Genomic DNA, 15270 nt, shown 5'->3' on the forward strand with positions numbered 1-15270 from the left:
ATTGTATAAATTTAAAGTGTAAAATATGATGATGTGATACATGTATCTATTGGGAAATATTTACCACCTTAAGGTCAGTTAACATATCCTTTATCACATACAATTACCATTTTATTGTGGTTGTTACTGTGGTGGTAAGCATATTAAAGCTCTACTCTCACAGCAACTCTAAAGTATACAATACAGCATTGTTAGCTAGAGTCCTCATGCAGAACATCAAATCCTTGGAACTCATTCATCTTATAACTCAAAGTGTGTACCCTTTGATCAACATCTCCCATTTTGCCTGGCAACCGCCGTTCTGCTCTCTACTTCTCTGAGCTCCATATCTTTTTTTTTTAATTTTTTTTTAACATTTGTTCATTTTTGAGAGACAGAGAGAAACAGAGTATGAGCAGGGAAGGGGCAGAGAGAGAGGGAGACACAGGATCTGAAGCAGGCTCCAGGCTCCGAGGTGTCAGCACAGAGCCCGATGCAGGGCTCAAACTCACAAACTGTGAGATCATGACCTGAGCTGATGTCGGACACTCAACCGACTGAGCCACCCAGGTGCCCCTGAGCTCCATATCTATAGGCTCCACATATAATACGCTAACTCATCATGAACACAGAATGTAATTAAGTACAATGATTTCAGTCCAGGTGCTTTTCTATCTGCTCCCTCTTTTTCATTCTCCAGGCTTCTGACCTTGACCTGGCCTTCATTTTCACTAGGACATTGCAATAGCCTCCTTTCTCCTTTCCCTGCTTTCAGTTTCTCCTCAAATCTGCACGTAGCCATTGAAGGTCTTTCTGAGATCCGACTTCATCATACCAGTTCTCTGCTTAGAAACTCTCAGTGCTATTCATTCCCTTTGATCTAAATCCAAATTCCTTGGTCTGGCGTCTAAGATCTTCTTGGAGCTAGAATCTTATATTTTCTACCTTTATCATGTAACATTCTTCTTAATAGCCCTTGTCTTTTTTCCAAACCAAACTTCTGACACTGAGCTTCACACATAACGCTTTGCTTGGGTAACTCGCACTTTTGCCAGAAAAGTCTATTTCATTCCTTTGTACGTAAACCGTGCTTTATCCTTAACGGTTAATTTCACACTAGCATAACCTTCCCGGATCACCTCACTAGGAAGGAATTCGCCTTTCTCTGAATGCCGACGTAGCACACTGTAACGGTATTTATCACCTTCCATCTTGGATTTATTTATGTATTTATATTCATTTATTTGTTCCCTCAAAAAAAAAAAAAAGTTGAATAAGGGTGCCTGGGTGGCTCAGTTGGTTAAGTGTCCGGCTTCAGCTCATGTCATGATCTTGCATTTTGCGGGGTTTGAGCCCTTCGTCGGGCTCTGTGCTGACAGCTCAAAGCCTGGACCCTGCTTCAGATTCTGTGTCTCCCTCTCTCTGCCCCTCCCCCACTCGTGCTCTGTCTCTCAAAAATAAATAAACATTAAAAAAAATTAAAAAGTTGAAAAGAATCATGCAAGGTACTAGAGCTAAAAAAGGAATATAGTCTACTGGTGATATTGTAGTAAGTCTCCAGATAAAAAAAAATACAATATATCAAACAGGATAATGGTTGTTAAAGAAGTCTAGGAGGCCAGATAAAGATTGGCCTAGATCTTTCTTGGGGAAATCCCGGGAGTCTCAGAGGAGTAAAGCCTGAGTTCTAACATAAAACATGTTTAGGTTAGGCATGAGCTAGCCAGGCGGACAAGATGAGGAGTTGGCAGTGGGTAAGGTAGGAAGAAGAGAGGTCGACAGCTCAGACTGTCTGGGCATAGGGTTAGAAAAAGCAGCCACAGGGGAAAGCATAGCGTGTTTGAGGAAGACAAGTTCTTCATTATGACAGGGTAGGATATGCTGAGAGAATAATGAGTTGAAGGAGAAGAGACTGGTCAGGTGGACAGAACCAGCTTTTGCCTTGCTGAGGAGTTTGGAGTTCAGCCTGCCAGTGGGCACGCTGAAGGTTTCAGTCAGGAGTTTACAAGATTGGATTATGGGTTGGACTCCAGTAGTTAATGGAGGAGGATCAAAGACACAAGAAACTGTAAGCAAACTGGTGGGTGATTCACGTCTGATTCTGATTCATCTTTGTATTTCCTGCTTGTGATCCCAGTGCCAGTGCACGTGGTTTCTATACAAACTGTACTTGGTAATAAGTGAGAGAGAAGGAGGTGTCCACTTCCAGACTAGAACACAAATAGAAAGGTGTATCCACTGTATGCGTCCCACTTCACCTGTATTAGTCAGGTCACACAGGTAGAGGGCATTTTCCAGCTTCCTGAACTTGTCAGTCCATGTCTCATATTCTTCAGGCTCGTTCTTCATCATTGGAGTCACGAGAGGCTGTGAGATTGGCCTGACCTTCAAAGCTTTCAGGGGATCTTTGGGGGATGAAATCTCAGCAGGAGGGTTTTCTGGTTGCAGCTCCTCTTCTGGAATTTTCTACCAAAACAACACAGGCATCTCACTGGCAATACATTCACCACAGAGAGCTCCTCCAGTCTCTTGGCCAAAGATGAGGCCACACAGCTAGCAAGATTTATTGCAAGGTCTGGCTTTGTAAAGCTAGAGGATGTGTTTCAAATCGTCAGTGCCATAGGACCATATCTGCCAATTCTTGCTGGATATAAACTACTATGTTGAGTGCATGTGTGTGTGTGTATGTTTTAAGAGAAGAGTGAAATCATGACTTTCATTCAGTTTACATTTCTGATTTACACAAAACAAAGGTTTTTGTAACTGAGACATTTCATGACATCCTACTCTATTTTATACTAGTGGGGTTACACAAGGGGATGGGCTTCAGGCAATGCTTATAATTTCTTGGTGGGAAAACTTCTGCATCATGAGTGTGAGATTCTTGATGAAAAGTGATTGAAACAACACTGATATGATCTTAGGCTCCTGGGCTCATTTTAACAAAGCATAAGTCACCTCTGCGATCTGTCTGTCCTATTCATTTAAGAAAGGAAGCAGCAGCCCAGGGAATAGAAGTGACTTACTAAGATCAGACAGTCAATGGTAGACACAAAACTAGGAGGAGGGTGCAGAGGTCATGTCCAGCTCATTGTGGTGTTCTAACTCTGCGCCCTGCACAAAATAGAGAGGCCTTTAGAACAGGTAGACAAATGAGTCCCCGCCATGCCATGTAAGACATTCTGTCACTTATCGTGAAGACAGAGAGTGGGCATCTATTGTTTCATCTGATCAACCCCACTTTTCCAGGAATTGCCCATCTTGTCTATCTACATGGTTGTGGAGAGAATTACCATGTATCTACATGCATGGTGCAGGACGAGGCATCTAATAATGAAAAATGGGCCAATAAACACACTTTCCAGTGACTGGGGAACTATTTGTGAGAGCTAAAGACAGAGAGATAGAAAAACAGAGTCATTCTGTGTAGGAGGTAGGAATGCAGCAGATTTTCCACTCAGTGTATTGGAAATGCAAAAAAGATGGTCTGTTGAGAAAGACAGATAAATGGATAGTTAGACAGAAGGATAGATAGACAGAGGGTAGGAAGTTGATGGCAGAGAGAAGAGAAAAAAATATAGGAAGACATGATGTCCAAGTCCCTGAATTGGGCACACTGTTACAGTTCTATCCTTAGGCAGCATAATATGCTTGTTTACCCTTCCAGTATATTTCGTTGTTAGGGTTGGTTCTATTAATTGCAATCCAAATAATCTCAACTAATTTGCCATAGAATCATTCCTCTACCTTTGGTATAATATCTGTGCTTCCCCCAATTTTCAAGTATCTGAATTTCTCCAGTTTTGTACCTTTGTCTCAAACTTCTCATATACAAGTTGTGAAAATCCCAAAGCTCTAAAAAATAAAAATTGCAGTAAGGAACCAAGTTTTGAGTTTGTTAACAAACATGGATTAAGCTGCTGCTGGGGAATATGAAGAATTGGTTTGTTTGAAATAATAGAATGCTATATGAAATTGAACCCCTATGGATGACCAGCAACCAGCAAATTTTAAGAGATTAATATAAAAGAATTCCTCTTTGATATATATATATTTTTTTTCTGACCGGTGCTCATTTCTCTTCAGAAAGCTCTGAGTGCCTGGTGGAGCCAGGGAGAGGAAGGGGGTGAGGGAGGAAAGGGGAGAGGGGACCGCAAGAATCCAGGCTGGCGCCTGGCAGGAGGAAGATGGCAGAGGGCTAAGCGGTAGCCACTGCCCGATAAAATCAGTGTTAAGAAACAGCTGAAAGTTTTCATGAAGTAAATAAACAGGACTCTACTTTTTAGAGCCTTGGACCACTTTAGAAATCTGATGAACGCTTTAGATAATCTACCCAGCTAAAGGCACACATGCATAGAGTTTGGTGGATGATTGTAGAGAATTCAAAGAGGTCATTGGATCTGAGAAACTGATTTAAAATAACTTTGTATTTCTTCAGATAGTTCAACAGTCTCTTTGACCACTAAAGGCAGGGAAAGGGGGGATTTGTATGGACCCGAATTAGGCTCAACCAAACAAGTAAGTAACACATCCTATACTGTTTTAGTCCCACGTTATCAGGATCAATTCCAAATTCCTTACTTGGCACATAAGGCCATCCAAGTTCTTGTCCTTGTTTATTTTCTTTCGGCCCTATGTATGCATCTTTTTCTCTCATCTTTTTCCAGCCACAAAAATCCAGAAAAAAAATAATGCCTTTATGTTTTATACATACTATTCTCTCTGTTGTAAAAGCCCTTCTTACCACTCATGCCTTGATTGGTTGGACTTCTACACATCCTTCAAGACCCAACACATATTTCACTTCTTGTGGGAAGCCTTCCCCAAAGCTCCAGGTGGATTGAGGGGTGATTCTTTGTAGCCCCTTTATCCATCCCAGCACTTATTCCAGGATATTGTGATTGTTACAGTGTCTCTCTCTTCTACCAGAGTTCTAGAGACCGGGTCTGTGAGGTAGTCATTTGTGGATCGTCAAGGTCTTGTTAGTGGCTTGGCACATACTTGGTTCTAAAGACATGTTTACTGAATGAGTAAGGGGATGAAGAAACGATTTTCTCTGGGAAAATAGGAAATTTGCTTTACCAAACTTCTGCTTCAATTTCACTCCCTAAAAATTGGGGCAGTGAATGCTGCTTATACAGGAATGTGAGAAGAATCAGTTATTGCAGAAATGCAGCAAAATCCTCAAACAAGAGGCAAAATAAAAGAGCAAAGTATATTTTTTATAATCTTATTCACAACAGACTTAACACTCAAGGAGAAAAGCATTTGCTGTTGTTTCTTGCGTGGCAAGAGGCTTGCCAAAATGGATACTATTTTCTAAAATATTTCAAAGTGTGAAGTGCATGAAGAGGCCTCCCGTCATTTTAAGATGAATTATGTTCTAATCCGGGCATTTAAAAAACAACAACAACAGAAAAACTCAGGCTGTTTTTCAATTCTGTCTGCATCTTCTTTTGGCTAAGTGCTGGGAATATTAAAGCGGATTTTAACTGCTTGCCAGATTTTTTTTTTTTTTTTAAATCAAAGAACCCATTACATTTTAAAATGTGATGTCTGGGGAAAAGGTCACCCTCAGTTTCTGGAAGCTGGACTTAAGATGTTAAAATAGGTCTCATAACCATCTTTTATTTTGATGGCAGTTGGTGGATTGGTCACAGGCTTTGGAAGGACACCTGTATCCATGCTACAAGTCCAGTTTCTTGGGGGCAGATGGCAGGCCCTTCACCTCGTGTTGAGAGAGATCTGTGTGCGTACCAGCTGGGACAGGAACCAACCCACACTCTCAGAGTTCTTCCTCCCTCCTCTGTTGGAAGAGAGTCTCAAAGTCAAAGATAGCCTGACATCAAGGTGTTGGGTGGAAATCAAAAACCCAGAAGGGAGGGCCCCACCCAGCATCAGAAAATAGAGGGCCAAGGATCGTTGAAGCCCTTCCCCAAGCTCTGGGTAGCCAGGTGCATACCATATGTTCTGTTCTGCCTTGAGATATCTTAGCAACTTCAGCCTGCATGGTAGTGGCAGAGGTTTCTTTTGCTTTCTTTCCTGGACAAGAAAGAAAAAAACCGAAGGGTTTAGTTTGGCCTCTTCATTTTAGTACATACACATACCTACAGAGGCAAAGAAAATGTTGAAGCTCTGTTATGGGGTTGGCACTGTGTTGGGTGCTAGGGATCTACTGGTAGATAAAAGAGATCTGGTAGCTGCCTTGATGGAGCTCACGAAAGGGAAGCAGATGCTCCAAGTTATTATTCGGTTACAAACTACCAGAAACACAACAAAGGAAAATGTGAAAATATTTGAACATATATTGAGGTAGCGGTGAGAGCGGTGGAGGATATGAGAAGGCTCCTTGGAGGAAGGTACACGTAAACTGGGGACCTGAGGGGTGAATAGGAGTTTCCAGGTAAAAGTGATGCTGGCGGTGATGCTGGGCAGATTGCTTCAGATAAGCAGAGACAACAGCCCATAGCGCCGCCTTGAATCAGGAGGGCTTTTGCAGCTTGGAGAGTGGCAAGGGCCCTCCTTCCATGGTTCTGCCTCTTTACAGAGAAGCAGGAACTTCTGCCCCTCTCTCCACGCAGGTGTGTGCCTCAAGGCTCCGGTAAAAGCTTTGCCTTCCTTGCTCCTTTCAGTGTTCAGAAGTGCTGTACAGGAAGAGGTTTGGACATCATTCCTAACCCAGGGGGTTCCACTGCCCAGACACTACTTGCTCAGGCTGCTGCCTTCACGAATAGAAGAAATTTCCTTAGGATGCAGGAAAAAGACATGAGGCTCTTCTGCTGAAATCCTCTTAGGCTTATTGTGTGTATCATCCATTCATCACTAGCCGCTTCCATCACACTGGGTGACTCACTCATCTGTTTCACAAATCCATGCGACGACCACACAGTACAGATTTCTGGGGACTTCAGCTTCGATGTTTAGTGCGTTGTTCAAATATGCCATTAACAAATACCTGTTGTTCCTGAGTGGGGTCTCACTACTTTCAACAAAAATGGTTTAATCAATACATTGCGCAGAAAGGTGGAGAGTGGAGGCTCTGGCCTTGGGTTGGAGTCCCGGCTCCTGTTTCTATCAGCTGCGTGGCCCTGGGCAGGTTCCTCGTCACCACTGTGTCTCAGTCCCCACTTCTGTAAAAGCTGGATAGTGCTGCCCAGAGTTTAGTGTGAAGATTAAATGGACTAGAAACTGTAAAGTCTCTTAAAAACTGAGAACAAACTGAGGGTTGATGGGGGGTGGGAGGGAGGGGAGGGTGGGCGATGGGCATCGAGGAGGGCACCTGTTGGGATGAGCACTGGCTGTTGTCTGGAAACCAATTTGACAATAAGTTTCATATTTAAAAATTAAAAAAAAAAAGAAAAGAAAAGAAACTGTAAAGCAAACTCCTGGCACACAGCAAGTGCTCAATAAATGTTAACTAATAGAGGCACCTATGTAGGGATGCTCATGTAAATTAACTTACATTTCAGATGAAAAAGCCTTTTGTTACACCTTTAATATTGTACCTGTGAGCCATGACGCATCTTCTCCCTCAGTCTCTTGATGAAGGTAAGGTGACTTCATGATATCTGAAGCTTCATTACCCAGCATTAGAATAAGTACTCAGTTAGACTAAATGAAGGACCAGGTGCCCTGATTTGGAGCCTAGGAAATAAAGCCACTGAATATATAGTTCTATTCCTCTAATTCCTTTTCAGGTCCTACGGGAGGAGGGATTTCTTCTCTTCATTTCTTTATTCCCCTGTACCTAACCCAGATGCTAGAGTAAGACTTAATAGATGCTTAATGAGAATCATGATAGCCAGTTCAGGCAGCCCCTTTGAGGCAGATCCGATTTAATCAGCTGAAAATTTGCCATGGGAACCCATCATCACCTAGTAGCGCTGGCCCCTGCTTATTTCGCCCAGTATGTGGAAGAAAAGCTTTCTGCCGGTGAGAAAAGGTTCCAATTACTCTGAATGATCAAGTTTGAGAGTTAAAAGGATTCTGGAAGCAGTGTGTAGCATAAGGGTGGCAAGATAAACTTTGGTGTCAGACCTGAGTGCTAAACCTGGTCCTTCCCTTAACCACCGCAAGCTTTCAGATCCTGACGTTGTCAGTTGTGGAAAGGACATGACACCAGCGGTCTGCAATAATATTGTGGCGATTCAAAAGAAAAAAGTTACTGAGAGAAAATACTTAACACGGGGAAGATGCTCCATGCAAGGTATTATTATTTGTTATTGTGTTATCATTATTATATGATCTTAAATCTCATTTCCCCAGAAAACGAGACTTAGCATTAATTATGATGTGAGCACTGTTTATTTTCTGGGCACTGTTCATGTACATTATCCCTTTTAGTATAAGAGCTAGAACCTAGTCTTTGTTCCAGGCCAGTTTCTCTCTGGTGTCTGCACTTCTCTAAGTTACATTAGAGGAAAATACAGGCTAGTCTCCCTGGTCTTTCTCAAGTTTCCCTTTCTCCCTTCTAATACCTATGAGCATATAAAGAGGTAATGGTTTGCACATGTAAAAATGGTTTGAGAAACCCGAGGCAGAACTAATTTTTTTTTTTTCTAACACAGCAGGAAGGATAAATAATAACCATCTGTCTAGTCTGCCAGTTGATGATTTGTACTGGAGGAAATAAGCCAAGCTGGCTTCTAGAGATTTCCAGGTGTTGGAAGGGCCAGGTTTTACAGGGCTTCCAGTGGATTCTGATAGTCACACAGCCAGCCCTCCCTGCCCCCACCCCCCTCCACTAATGACTTGAAATCGTGGTCTTCAGTGTTGGCTGCTAATATGCTACCACCTGGGGAGCTTTAAAAATTACCAGTGTCTGGGCGGCACACCAGACCAATTAAATCAGAATCTCGAGGGGTGAGAACCCAGCTCAGAACTTCTAAAGAATTCTCTAGGTAATTCTAAAGTGAAGCCACAGGAGAAAACAACTGATGTAAATAAAGACTTCTGGCCTCATTGGACCTAGTGAATGAACTTTTGTGAGAAGGAAACTAATATATGTCAGATATCTCAATATATGCCAGACATTTCCTCATGTGTTTTCTTAATCTCAAGAATAACCCTGCAAGGTAGAAATTGTCTCCATCTTACCAAGGAGGAGACTGAGGCAACACGAGGTTCAGTTTCTTGCTTAAGACAATAGAAGTAGCATTAAGTCTAGGATTCTAATGCATTCACTCATTCAACAGCCATTGTTAAATGCTTACTGTGGTACAACAATGAACAGGACAGAATCTTCTCATGGAGTGTGCATTCCAGTGGTGAGGGCACGCAGATAGATATGTAAAATAATGTCAAGTAGTGATAAGTGCTAGAAACACAACTGCAGCCAATTATGGGGTTGGAAAGTCTTGGTAGTTTCTATTTTAGGGAGCAAATTCACCAAAGGCCTCTTGAAGGGACATTCATATAGTCCTGAGAAACAAGGAACAAAGGTATGCAAATGTCTGCAGAAAGAGCATTTCAGGAGAAAGCTATGATAAAGACAAAAGATCACAAGGGAGGGAGGAATATTTGGTGCATTCAGGCAATAGCTGAGAGGGGAGTCTTGTTGATGTGGGATGGAAAGGGAAGAGAAGCGGGTTAAGTATTAACAGAACTGAAGGGCCTCATGGGCCATACAGGTGACTGGAATTTGTTATTATTATTATTTTGGCTTCCATCATTCATTTCTTCTCTGGTGATTGTTCTCTTCATTATCCCTTTCTAGTGATAGCAACAATATTTTGGTTGGTGGGCACCACTCTTCCCCTATCCTGATGCTGTGGTTTGGTAAGAATGACCCCCATTTCCAACTCCAAGCCTGGCCTCTGGTTAGTTGAAGACTATCATGGTTATCCTAATCACAGTCTTGATTCAAAGGTGGACAAAAAAATCTAACCTAAGTGTCTGAGGCTAGAGGAGACATCCACTACGGTTTCTCAGCTAGCAAAATTCCTCTGGGAAGGATGGGCCAAAAGAGAGTGCTGTGAACATGCGATGAGCATAGCTGTCATAGCTATTTTGTTACTGCAGAAGAAGTGCCTGGAGTAGTTGGGGCACCACCAGGTAGAGCCTAAAGATGATGCCAGCACCATGTACAGCAGAGCAGAGAGCCAGAAAGAAACCAAATCTTGGATTTTAACGTTTAAATGACTACATCCAACCATGCTTATAGTTCTTGTTGCTGCCAGACTTTTCATTTAGATAAACCAAACCTCTTTACTGTCTCAACAGAGTTGGCTTTTCTTAGAACTATAAATAGTTCTAAGTAGGAATTACTGCGGTTATTTTTTTCCATAATAAAAGGGAGGTTAAACTCTTAGTCATTTTTCTGTGTTATCTTGAGTGATAGGTCTTCAAGAGACGTTTGAGGGGATCAGTGAACCTCTGAGGCTACAGCCATTCCCTCCAATTCCCCCTCATTAGCAGCTTTGCTGTATCCCTGCTCTGTGCTTCCTGTTTTTTCTTCCTCATCCTCACTCACAGGCTCCATAGTGAAGAAATTCGGTTTGGGTATACTTCATTCTTGTGAAATACTATTTTAGACCTCATACCGTAGCATGTCTGGAGGGGTCTGAGCTCTTCTGTATTTGTCTTAATGGGAGTTCATAGCATTTCTTGGATCTGTGGCTTGAAGTCTGGAAATTTCTAAGTCATAATTGCTTCAAATATTGCTTCAGCTCTATTCTCTTCCTCCTATCTTTCTGTGACTTCATTACATATATACTGGATTTTTTGCTGCTTCCTGTATGTCTCACATACTTTTTTGTATGTTCTATCCTCATTTCTCCTTCATGCTTCAATATGGATATCTCCTACCAAACTATATTCCAGTTCACTAATCCTTTCTTCAGCTGTGCCCAACCTTGTGTTCAACTCATCTATTGAGTTTTTAAAATTTAGTTTTTATATTTTTTACTTCTAGATATTCCATATGATTCCTTTTATAGATTTATTTGCTAAAATTCTCCATCTTATCCATTTTTTATATATATTAATTACAGTTTTTTAAAAAATCCATTTCCTCTTTTGTATCATTCCTGATTATTTATAATTAAATCTGGACATTTTGTATGAATAATTCTAAAGATTTTATATGATTTTAACTTCTTCCAAGGTTTTTTTTCTCCTTTCTATACGATATTCAATTTGAATTCCAAATAATAGCTTTCAGAGAAATACTGTTCTGTCTTTTATCTAGTCTTCGGGTTGATCTTTCCAACAGGTTTGGTCTGCTGTAAACTAGTCCATTCTATATCTTAGCATAAGTCACAGATATTAAGTATTTATGTGATAATCATGTGTACATTAAAAAACAAGTTCATAGGATTCTTGTGGGTCCAAATGAGATAAAGTTTGTGATATAAGGCATATATATATACATGGATCATTTTAATAGGTTATTATAGAATCTTTGAATGAAAACAGGCCCCAGGAATGAGAAAATTCACAATTCTTCACACTCAAAATGAGTAGCTGCCTTTAGTTTCTTAAAAGGTACCTTCTTTCCTTTCATAACACTCACCTGTGGAACTAGAAAAATGGGAGATAAAATGCACCCCCCTTCCCTCCTCCCCCCCCACTGAGGGCCTAAGAGCACTTATCAGCATAGCTCTAGCAATACAGAATGGGAAGAGATCAAGGCATTAACTTTCTCAGTAAGCAACAGGCCATCACAACAACAATGCCACAATAGCATTGCCACAGTCCTGTCATTCTGCAGAATGCAACATTCCCTAAAAACTATTGTCAGACTCACACTTAGCCCTGTCAGAGCAGTAGGGCAGGTTTTTATTTCTTTCACATTTTCTGTTCTTTTTACAGATGAGAAAAATGGGTCCAAGATACGTAAAATAAGTTCCAATATAAGGTGGTTATTTAGTTGTAAAAGTGTGACTTCTACCCTTATTTTTATATGGTTTTCTATGCCATATGTTATGGGTTAAATTCTGTCCCCCCAAATTCTTATGTTGAAGTCCTAAACTCTTGTTCCTCAGAATGTGACTGTATTTGGAGACAGGCCATTTAAAGAGGTGATTTAGTTCAGTTGCAGGCCATTACAATGAGGATACCAATCTAACTGGTGTTCTTATAAGAACAAAAATTTGGGCACATACAGAGACACCAGAGATGTGCACACACAGAGAAAAGACCATGTGAGGATAGAGTGAGAAAGAGGCCACCTGCAAGCCAAAGAGAGAGGCCTCAAAACAACCAAGCTTGCTGACACTGACTTTGAACTTTTAGTCTCCAGAACTGTGAGAAAATAAATGTCTATTGTTTAAGCCACTGTAGCAAACTGATGCATCAAATGACCCAGCTTATATTAGAGAAAGAGAGAGTGTTCGGTTTAAATATTTGTTGTTGAGGGGCGACTAGGTGGCTCAGTCAGTTAAGTGTCCTACTTTGGCTCAGGTCATGATCTCACGGTTCAGTTCGTGAGTTCAAGCCCTACATCGGGCTCTGTGCTGACAGCTCAGAGTCTGGAGCCTGCTTCAGATTATGTGTCTCTCTCTCTGTCCTTCCCTACTCGTACTCTGTCTGCCTCTCTGTCAAAAATAAACAAACATTAAAAAATGTAAATATTTGTTATCATTTTTAAAATTTTTTTTTAACGTTTATTTATTTTTTGAGACAGAGACAGAGCATAAACGGGGGGGGGGGGGGGGTCAGAGAGAGGGAGACACAGAATCTGAAACAGGCTCCAGGCTCCGTGCTGTCAGCACAGAGCCCGACGCAGGGCTCGAACTCACAGACTGCAAGATCATGACCTGAGCCGAAGTTGGCCACTCAATCGACTGAGCCACCCAGGTGCGCCAATATTTGTTATCTTTTGACGTACTTATGTCTTTTCAACAAAAGTGAATTCTCTGAGGTTATAGGCTTCACCATGAAAAATGAACCCTGACCTGAGATCACTCTGTTGTCTTCTAGCATATCCCTTTTGTCTCTTTTCTATAATGGTGGGCTGGGGATCTACACATTTCCCAGATTCCCTGGCCCACTGGCTTTAGGCTGAATTCCAGCAATGGTAGACGTTTGGAGGGAGATTGGAATGTGAGAGGAGTAGAAGTACTAACTTCCTGTTTTTGGAGTCAGTATCTGTCCAGCATCAGGGGAGAGCTATTGCTATCATGCTTTTCACCATTCTCAGCACTAATCATCTATGGAAACTCAAAATTCAGATTAACAGCTACAGCACATCCCATTCAGTGGGCCCAGTATTGACCACATGGTGCTCTGTCAAAAATCCAAGCACCAGCCTCATTTGTGAAGGACTGAGATTCAAACTATGTGGCGTTCCAAGAACGAGCTGTGTGGCACCTCCTTCAGAGTTCTTTCTCTAGCTGCTTGACATATTCTCGGAGATCCTAGAATCAGCTAGGTAGGAATACTAGCCAAGATCCTGCTATTAGTACCCTTTGTCTGTGTTCCTTTAGCCCTAAGGATGATAGCTGCTTCCTACAGCTACTAATACCTGGGTTACCTCCACTGTCATGTTTTGAATTGTGTCTCCTAACACAGCTACCACTGGTGCCCATTAATGTTGTCTTATTTGGAAACGAAGTCTTTTTTATGTAATCAAGTTCAGATGATGTTGTTCTGGATTAGGGAGAGCCCTAAATCCAACTAACAGTGATGTCTTTATATGAAACAGGAGAGGGGGATACAGATACAGAGACGTTAAAGAGACGGAGAGGGAAGAAGGCCAGGTGAAGACAGAGGCAGAGAGTGGAATTAAGCAACCATAAACCAAGGAATACTTGGAGCTACCAGAAGCAGGAAGAGGTAAGGAAGGACTCTTTTCTAGAGCTTTTAGCATGGCCCTACTTGGTTTCAGACTTGTAGTCTTCAGAACTGTGAGAGAATAGATTTCCGTTATTGTAAGCAACCCAGTTTACGGCACCGTGTTGCGGAAATAATTACACACACCATTCTCTTTTTGCTCTTTGAATCTCCTAATGCTTGTGCAGCCAATCCCCCAATCCCTTCAAGCTTTTGGTACCTTGTATTTTGATCCAAAAGGTAATTAGTAAATGGTTGATGGATGTAGTAAATAGAGAAATCGCAACAGCAGATTAATATCAATGCATATTTTTTCACCTGTCATATTTAAAACTTGCTAATTGCTAAATATTTTGCCCAAATTCATCTTTATAATTTCACTTAATAATATGTCTTGGAAATCTTCCTGTATTTAGGCCAGCCATGTTATTTTACAGCTGTGTAGTTTTATCAATTGCATCGACTGTAATTTAATTAAATTGTCCCTGAAAGGATTTTTCATTGTTTTCCATTCTTATTTTTTATTAAAAAAATGTTTTTTTGTGTTTCCATTTTTAGAAGCATTTACCAAAAAATATTGCAATAGGCTTTATTTTATTTTATTTTATTTTATTTTATTTTATTTTATTTATTTTTTTGTGAGATGCAGGTAGGGTAAGTACCTAGCTGAAGGATTCCTAGACCTGAGGGGTTGTGCCCTTAGGAATTCTAATAAATAATGTCAACTTGTATAAGTGTGCCTTATCCATCTTAAAGGGCTATCACTAGAGAATGTTTCATGATATAACAAAACCTGAAGGACTATGCATTTTATGACCCAACTGGCCTACAAGAATAGCCAGTGAGGCAATTCTGACTCTTGCCTTTTCTTCACTGGTGAGCCACTTACTTTTCTGGGAGCAGTGAGATGGAAGCCAACAAGCAAACCACCGCAGCAAAGCTGGACAGTCAAGAGTAGCTCTGGGAAATGAGGGGGGGCGGGTGTCTCTCAAGGAACAAAGTAACCCAACTCACCTGTAGGCAAATCATGTGGCAAATCGGAGGAAGCTTTACTCAACAGTTCAACAAAATTCTGCCATCTGTGCAGGAAAAAAAAAGCACATAGTATTGGTGGTCAATGCAGAAGCTCTGAAAGAAATGTGCAATAAATGTCAAAGTTTATGTTGATAGTGATATTGAGGGAGCCTTTTGATACCTGTATCGTTCATGGTGTAATTCAGGACACAGAAACTACTTCAGGTGTCTCTACTAGAAAGGGCTTTCATACGGGAAAATGGGTGCTTACAAAATTATCGCAGGCTCAGTAGAGTGGAGGTTGGCATCTACTGTTCTGCTCAGGATCAGGCTTTAGCAGATATAGTCCTGAGGAAATTCTGACTGATGTCTCAGTTGCCCGTGACTGTGAGGTTGGTGACTAGGCAGTACAAGGTCCATTTTGGCTGCTGGAAAAACTGATGCCTGCCAGGGTCTGGCATGGCTACTACTGCAGGAAAATAAATATTTAAAATGTCCCTCCCC

At 41.3% G+C, this 15270-nt stretch overlaps 1 protein-coding gene and 1 long non-coding RNA gene across 5 annotated transcripts in view; one reads left to right on the forward strand and one right to left on the reverse strand.

Moving 5' to 3' along the window:
- The window catches only part of CC1H1orf87 (chromosome C1 C1orf87 homolog), a 78816-nt gene that overhangs the window by 6079 nt on the left and 57467 nt on the right, over positions 1–15270 (reverse strand). For both annotated transcript variants that reach the window (XM_042953159.1, XM_042953158.1), the window contains 3 exons: positions 14767–14831; positions 5942–6021; positions 2238–2445 (listed from right to left, as the gene is read on the reverse strand). In XM_042953159.1, the coding sequence (XP_042809093.1) occupies positions 2238–2445; positions 5942–6021; positions 14767–14831 (353 nt within the window). The remainder of the gene's footprint in view (positions 1–2237; positions 2446–5941; positions 6022–14766; positions 14832–15270) is intronic.
- Positions 1935–15270, forward strand: part of LOC122228223 — a 126829-nt gene continuing 113493 nt past the window's right edge. For 2 of the 3 annotated variants that reach the window (XR_006206480.1, XR_006206481.1), the window contains exons 1-4: positions 1935–2059; positions 7449–7527; positions 8056–8185; positions 13625–13755. This is a non-coding gene — a long non-coding RNA (uncharacterized LOC122228223). The remainder of the gene's footprint in view (positions 2060–7448; positions 7528–8055; positions 8186–13624; positions 13756–15270) is intronic. The other variant, XR_006206482.1, reaches the window with a different exon arrangement.

This window comes from Panthera leo, chromosome C1, assembly GCF_018350215.1.
Source record: "Panthera leo isolate Ple1 chromosome C1, P.leo_Ple1_pat1.1, whole genome shotgun sequence".
Taxonomy (NCBI): Eukaryota; Metazoa; Chordata; class Mammalia; order Carnivora; family Felidae; genus Panthera; species Panthera leo.